Source organism: Pteropus vampyrus, unplaced genomic scaffold (genome assembly GCF_000151845.1).
Source record: "Pteropus vampyrus isolate Shadow unplaced genomic scaffold, Pvam_2.0 Scaffold412, whole genome shotgun sequence".
NCBI classification, from domain to species: Eukaryota; Metazoa; Chordata; class Mammalia; order Chiroptera; family Pteropodidae; genus Pteropus; species Pteropus vampyrus.
This window is the reverse complement of record NW_011889193.1, coordinates 28,386-36,386: the sequence shown is the minus strand read 5'-3', so window position 1 is coordinate 36,386 and position 8,001 is coordinate 28,386. Positions and strand designations below refer to the sequence as shown.

The window sequence follows — 8,001 nt, the reverse complement described above, 5'->3', positions numbered from 1 at the left end:
GTGGCTCCCGTTCCGGGGCCGTGTGCGCCCCGGGACAGCTGGACTTCATTAGGCCTCATGCGACTCTGTCTGGGGCCACTGCGCTCGTTTTCAGACGAGAAACGCTCCGAAGGTCGCACGATTAGGCAGCTGAGCCAGAACTAAACAGATTTGTCGAGTCTGTCGTGCTTTGCCCTACGGTACCCAACTTAGTCACTCTCTGTCTCTGACTCACCTGCCCTCTCCGTCAATCCACCTGGCTAGATCGCGGTGCAATTTTCCAAACGGCCCCAGACAGGCTGGGAAATAACGAAGATGCCACAGAGAGAGAGTTAACTGAACGCACCTGATCGCATCTGATCTCGGAAGCTAAGCAGGGTCGGGCCGGGCTCGTCCTCGGATGGGAGACCGCCTGGGAAGACCGGCTGCTGTGGACGTTAAAACATGTCGAAGTAAGAGATAGATGAACACGTGCATCGCTCCCACACTGTAACACAAACCGGCCTCTCTCGCACACAGGACAGGACGGCCACGGCACTATGGGTGAGCACTGAACACCCCTTTCTGCAGAAGGGTGACATCGACACACTCAAGAGCAAGTGTGTTTGAGCGATGTTTAAAACCCTGTGAAAAGGGACAGAAGCCAAGTGCAGGACCCCTGAGCCCACGGTGTCGCCCTCGGGTGCCCCGCGCACAGCCAGGCCCGATGTTCCCTGCTCTCGCCCTTGGAGCCATTTATAAACGCGAGCCGAACGTCCTGGGGCGAGCCGGACACGCGTGGGGGGGGCTCGGTGTCTGACGGAAGGGCCCGTGGGGAGTCGGCACGTGGTCGCGGACGAACAAAGGCAGCTGGAAATAACCACCATCGCTTTCCAAGGACGTTTATGCATCGTTTTAATGAGATTAGCTTTACAAGCAGGTGGAGCGCTCATGACGGAACATGACACGACCTTCCAGCCTGTCCGGACGCGCACCCCGAAACTCGTTGCCTGCTGTTGATAAAGGTCTGTACTGTACAGCTGGTTAATGTGTTGAATAAAGACAGCATTAGAAGCTTTATCTTTAACCAGGATTAAACGCATTTAGGCCACAAATAATTTCAAATTTTGTGTTGAACAGAGTCCTGCTTGGTGACAAGGTACCGGTGGCACCAACGTGAAATGAACAGGTTGTGAGCGGACGCGGAAGAGGGGGCGATCTGATTTCGCGACCCTTTTCACAATGATCTCCAAGACGTTACACAGACTTTCCCAAGAAACACAAAACGCAGGACCTGTTCGCCAGGACAGCCCCAGACGGGGGAGCGGCACTGCTCGGGTGACGGACACGGGCTCCCGGGTTAAACGGCTGCCTCTGCACCCCGCGACGAGGCCAGCCTCCCAGCCACGCAACAGTTTCCGCCGGTGTCTAAAGTGGCCGCGCCGCAGGGCGGACCGGACGGCGAGGCGGCTCGTGCTCCCAGGCCGGGCTGGTGGCGACACAGGCTGCAGAGACGTCGCGTCGTATCATCCGGGACGAGGCTGAACGCCCAGGAAAAGCGAGAGTAAAGGACGGTGGTGTCCCCGGGTCCCACGCGAGACCGCGGCGCTGCGCGTCTGATCCCGGCCCGCGCGTCCCCGCCGTCAGGGCCACTGGCTGGGGGTCGTGTTTTACACGAACGTGGCCATCTTTTAATAACGATCACTGAGCTGTCCACGGAAAAGGTCTCTAACTGAACACGAACTCTGCAAGTGCGAAAACGGTCCCACGGTGAGACACACAGAAAAACCTCTGTGCGCTCACGTCGTTTTGGCAAAGATCAAGGGCGGAGACGGGAAGCTGTGGCGGGCGAGGCCTCACACCGCCGCGCGCGCCCCGGGGACCCGCAGTCCACGACGCCCGGCCCGGCTGGCACTCCAGGGAACGGAGTCTGGGAGGCCGTGTGAGTCTGCAACAGTCCCTCCTTTTCTGGAAAGTAAGAAAGAAAACTCCTAATACGTAAAAATAAAATTATCTTATTTTTTGCTTCTTTCGTTTTTTTTTTCCTAAGCTGAACGCATGTCTCCCGGTGCCGGGGCGAGTCCTGCACCGCTCCCCAATGCCGTCCCTGGGACCGGAGGGGTCCAGGGGCGGGAAAACCTAAGAGCAAAACCGGAAGTGCCAGCAGCCAGACGGGAAGCAAAGGGGTGAGTGTGAGGACCGGGCGCGCGTGGCGGCGGAGGGCCCTGCACCCCGGGACCCCCGTGCCGACGACCCGCAAGTTCACCCAGTGCCGGTCGCTGTGGCTCTTTGAGAAACTTCGGCCGAAACCGTCTTACTGTTTTTGCTCGTAAAACATGAACTGAAAGTTACTGGTAGTAGAACGGTGGTGATTTTACTGTTATGCTTCATTATTAACGATGTCAAGACAGCGACAGCAGCGATCTTTCAGAGTTCGAATCGGCATGACACAGGACCGCGACGGTCTGGTCTTCCTGCTGGCAGGTAAAGTGCCCTCGTTTTAAATAAAAAGAAAATTAAAGCAGGCATCAGTCACTGGCAACGATCATTACAAAAGGTCTTTTAGGGTGAAATTTAATAGTACGAAGAGGTTTACAAAAATAGATTGATGCTATTTTGGGGAATAATACTTGAGTAATTTTTTTCTCAATTCAGTTTTGATAAATTGTACCTGATCATACAAAAATTACTTCAAATTCGAACTTGACTATATAAAAAAGGGAGAGATGAAATGAACTCAGCTAGATGACAGATCTGACAAAATATAAGAATGAAAAAATTCTACCCAGGGCACTTTTTTCCAATGTCCAGATGTAAATACCACTTTCAGTTGATAGCTTATATGCTTCCCATGAGCGACCGCGGGTTTGGAGTCGGTCATGCAGTGAAAGCCACACAGTCACAATCTCCTTCCTGATGCAACACAAAAAACTTGTTTCTTTTTCCTTATTCGAATGCCAACGGGTTGTCCCGTTTATTTGCAGCCACGAGTTAAGGACAGTGTCGGCGATCGCCGTAGGCGAAGTGGGGCATCGCTGGGTCAAGGTCTCTTTATCAGACGTCTTTGCCGATCGCATCCGAAGGTTTATTCAGCTCGACCCTCACGCCCTTCTCGCCTGCAAGGTGAAGCAGAGACAGAAAACAACGTTCATTCACTCATTCGGCGCCGGAGAACTTGCCACCGCTTCCCGCCGAGGCCCCGACGGTGTGCACGAGGCTCCGGCCTTGCGAACACACGTCGCCCGGCCGCGGTCACGCCGGCATTCCGGACGCTGGCCTCGGCACTGCCCGGGGCGACACGCTGCTCTCGACTGGGGAACCTTCGGGGGCAAAACCAGGCTCTACAGAGACAGCGGTTTGTCTCTCTACTTTAAAAGCGACTTAAACCGCTGTGAAACGGTAGTGTGTTTGGTAAAAGCCCACGACTAGGCTTCTGCCACCAGTAACGACTTTAAAAATACACAGAGAAAACACGAACGTCCAATTTACACAGTTTTACAGAAGGCTGGCGTGGGAGCCGGCGGCTCGTCACGTGCGGCCGGCTGATGCGCAACGTGAACGTGCGGGTGTCGGCGACAGGGGCGGGAAGCTGAGCCCCGAGAGACAGCCCGGGGGGCGTGGGGCCGGCACCCTGAGCGCCCGCAGGTTCGGGACAGGGTGTGACCTAGTGGCGCCAGCGGCCGATGCCGGCTCCACACGCTTGTCTGAGTCACTGATCTGGACGTTTCGTCTCCTTTGAATCGGTTTTCTCCGCGTCCACGATCAAAGTGGGGGCCGGCAGGCGGAGTGTCCTTCGTAGCACGCAGGCTTCAAAGGAAATGGTACTAACTTCCTCCTCAGGGGACGAGAGGAAGAAGGTGGCGGCCCCCAAGGGCGCGGCCGCCTGTGACGGGAAAGGGTGGTCACGGATGAAACCTCGGCTGCTGTGTGAGAACCTCTCAGGTTCTCCTCTACCGCTCCCCAACTTTGGGCACTTGGCTGGGTACAGCCGAGGACGAGGATGACTGGACGGCGGCCTCTCAAACGCGGGAACTAGGGGCGGGACAGAAACGAGGCGCAGCCTCCGCGGCCCCCGCGACCCCGGCCCAGTGGCGTTTACCTGTGAGATATTTCACTTTAGCTCGCGCTCTCTCATCTGCATCAAAATACCAAACAGTTATCGCGTACCTAGAAGAGAATTCAGAAGAGGGTGAGAACGGTCACGCGGCGGACAACGCGGTATCCGGCGGCAGCGGTCTGCGACACGCGTCCCGTCAAAATACCGTCCCGCCCGCAGCGTCGTCAGAGGGCGAACGGGCAGGGCGCGGGGCCGGGCGCGGCTGCACCGGGCGCGTCTGGATGACTCGCTCGGCGCTCACGCGACCTGCTGCGTCACGCGCTTTGCCAGGCCACAGCGCACCAGGGACAGACAGTAAGAAGGTGAAGGGACGGCCGTCGGGGAAGGGCACCCGGCCACGGCGCAGCCTCCACAGGAAGCGAAGGGCCCAGGACGGGGTCGAGGCCCGGGGCCCGTCAGGGAGGGCGACAGTCACGGCTTCCGAGGACAGCGCCGCACCGCGGCCGAAAATCGCGATGGGTGTTCACGACCTCACGACTTGAGTCACCGAGAAAGATATACACGATGCTGAGAATTTTTTAGGATTTTTATCAAAGCGACTATACTATGCTTTGACATCAAGTTTAGCGAAACGTTTTTCTAAAAGCTTATTTGGAACGTCTCATTCCACAAACAAACGAGGACGGTCCAGGTTGTTAGATGCTCCGAAGCGCACGGCTGCGCTTTTGGGGACCGACCAGGAGGGAGACGCGCAGGCAGCAGAGGAAGAGGAAGCAGAACACGCGGGATCAGCTCCGCGGCGGACGAGGCCGTCCGAGCGCCCTGCAGGCCCTGGCCAGCGTTCGCTGGGGACAGCGACGCCGACCACATGATGAGCCGGTGACCGTGTAAACACTGGACGTGGAGTCTGGGCGCCGGGGACACCGGGACCACGCATCACCCGGCCCCATCCCGACCCCCGGCTGCTCTCTGTGGGCCCCGCCCCTTTCTTACTGTCCGGGCTCCTTTATTGCCACAGTGGCCTTGGTGACAGGCGAGGTGCACAGATGTACAACTTTATACTTCCTTCGCCCCAAACTTTCAGTTCCCTGGTGATTGGGGCTCTCCCTCTGGAGGCCTGAGTCACGACCAGAAGCCAGCTGCACAGTGCCATGTCGCTCTGTTTCCCGCTGTCCCCCACGGACCCAAGGGACGTTCTCCGATCCCCTGCCCCGCTGCCCCTCCCATCAGCCTCGCTTGTCCTCCGGCCCCCTCCACCGCGACCCACCTGCCACCCCAGGGCACGCGCCGTCCTCGTCCTCCGACACGCCTGGCTCACGCTCCCTACGCCCTGCGCATTCATTCACGACCGAAAACCCCGAAAAACGACTGCTGCCCCTTCGCCTGGAAAGGGTACATCAGACCACACTCGGGGCTCCCTAGAACGGAAGGTCCCAGAAGCGGCGTCGCGGGCGGGGCGCTGGGGCGCTGCACTGTGCGCGCCACAATCCCGGGTCCCAGCCTCGCCGCCTCGTCTCTGCCCGCGAACGGCTCAACCCGCTCTCCAGGCATCAGGGCCGAGAGCAACGAGGCTCAGAAGGAAGCGAGAAACGGAGCGGCCACGGCCACGTCTTCAGAATGCGAGCTTCGGCCAAGGCCGGCCTGTCTCTCGACGTCGCTGCTCAAAGCCGCCGCCCCCTGAACATCGGGGGTGCCCTTCCTCCCCCCAGCAGGCCTAAGTGAATGCACGCTAGTAATTCGCTGTCACGAAGTTCAAAGTCCTTTCTGCAGTGAAAAGTAGGTATTATTTTTCTACAATTATTTATTTTTATAATAACGCCTGTTGACACCTTCCATCTTAAGGGTCTTAACGTTTTAACCGAGCCGTGGTAAATCGTAAAAAGAACTTAAAGACGACATTAAACATAGCAAGTTTTGGACCCTAAACTTCGTAGGAGAAACAGTGTGACGTGGCAAAGGCGACACCTGCTGCTAAAGCCAGAAGGTCAAAAGGCCACTTCTCTGCCACTCGCTCCCACACGGGGCGGCTCTCGCCTCTTCCTCCACTCGTCCTCATCCCCACTCTCCGGTCACCTCTCGTCCCTCTGCTCTGTACCCTTCTCCACCTCGTCCCCACCTTCACCGAAGCCTCTTAGAAAGCTGCCCCCCCCCCCGCTCCGCTATCTCGACGGTTCCAGTGCACGCGAGTGCGGCTGCCCCGAGCAGCGCAGGCCTGAACCGCCCGGCGCCACTTCCACGCGGCGTTTTCAACAAACGCCGTCAGTGCATTTCAACGCTTTGCCTCTAGCTTACTCGACTGTCAGAACAGCACGTGACACACGTGACACACGTGACACACGTGACACACGGAGCAGGTGTTCACCGACGGCTTCTGTCGTCGGTGAGGCTTCTGGTCAACAGCCGGCTGTTAGTGGTTACGTTTTGTGGGGACTCGAAGGTTCTGCGTGGAGGGCCGGGGCCCTGACCCCCGCACCGGTCGAGGGGCAACCGCAGTCTCACAAAGTCGCAGAAGGGAGAGAGGTTAAGAGCCGCGGGAGATGAGGGGGTGGGGCTGGAAAGCCCCAGGGCCGGGCCGACGCGGGACGGGGCAGGGCACGGAAGGGCAAGAGGGTGCTCGTCGGAAGCCACGTCCACCCTGTCCGTCCCCTCTGTCCCACCGCTGTCCGAGGAGGAGCACTACCTGGTAGCGTATGCTGGCTGCACTTCGTGAGGGTTGCGGCGGTCAGACCAGAAAAACAGCAGTCTATCAAATTTGGGTTCAATGTCAGCAAACTGGGCTTTGCCTTCTGGAAAAATTCGAAGTATACCTCCACTTACCTAGGAAAAGAGCCAAAGATGTAAGTATCACCAAGAATGGCACAAAATTAAATCTGGGCGGGGGGGACACCATTTCAGCGAATCAAAATTCTTGACTGGATTAGGCACAAATGCATCTCAATTAACGAGGTCCGAGGGCGAGATGAGATTCCAAGTTTACGCACTGACACTGATTTTTTCAAGCATTTGATGAAACATGAACAGTATCTGAATTCAAAAGTCTTGAAATGACACCTGAAAGTTTTAGGAAGTTTTAGAAACTATGTTCTTCATTTGTATGTGCTAACGACCTGCTTATCCTGCCCTTTATGTGCGTCCCTAAGTCGCCTGCCTCAACCACAGAGACACTTCGTTTTCTTGTGCTTCGCAGATGCGTTTTTTCACAAACCGAAGGCAAACTGTCCACCAGCCAAAGAACTATGACTCGCTTTATTGCTACAGTTGCTTTACTGCGGTCGGCTGTATCCAAACCCGCAATGTTTGGGGTAGGTCTATACCAACGGCTAGGGATGTCCGGCAGCTTATCGCATTTTCAACAGGTGATAGGACAATCCCAAATTCAATGTCTCTTACTTAAAGAATCCAACGTATTAGTAGAAAATATCATTTACCATCATCATGACCCTCACCATCCTCATCACCACCATCACGACTGTCACTGTCACTATCTTCACCGCCACCACCAATCGTCACCATCACCGTCACCATCATCACCGTCACGACTGTCACTGTCACTATCATTGCTGCCACCACCAATCGTCACTGTCACCATCACCATCATCACCACCGTCACCATCATCTTCACCATCACGACTGTCACTGTCACTATCATCATCACCACCACCCATCATCATCATGTCACCGTCACCATCGGCATCACCACCACTGTGGTCATTATTTACTAAAGTCTCCCTTTCCTGACTGGGCCTCACACATTGACGACCGCCTGCTCGTGAAACTGGATTTCATCCATAAAGGATCATTACTGTTTACCCCAATGTCCATCCTCCTTCGTGTGGGATTAGATGGACCCAGCAGCTCGGGCCAATCCTGACTGTCACCATTCTGGCCCCGTGGAGGCCCTTGGGTGCAGAGCAGGGAACGACGCACAGGTGTTGTCCTTGTGGTATCTGTGATCTGGAGGATTAACGTGAGGCAAAACGCCCCCC

At 56.5% G+C, this 8,001-nt stretch overlaps 1 protein-coding gene across 1 annotated transcript in view; it reads right to left on the bottom strand.

Annotated features, from left to right (window-relative positions):
• Window positions 1–848: 848 nt before the first annotated feature.
• The window catches only part of EGLN1 (egl-9 family hypoxia inducible factor 1), a gene marked incomplete at its 5' end in the record, with an annotated part of 35,533 nt that continues 28,380 nt past the window's right edge, over window positions 849–8,001 (bottom strand). The window contains 3 exons of the mRNA XM_011380890.2: window positions 849–3,074; window positions 4,058–4,125; window positions 6,696–6,832. Of these exons, the coding sequence (XP_011379192.1) occupies window positions 3,013–3,074; window positions 4,058–4,125; window positions 6,696–6,832 (267 nt within the window). The remainder of the gene's footprint in view (window positions 3,075–4,057; window positions 4,126–6,695; window positions 6,833–8,001) is intronic.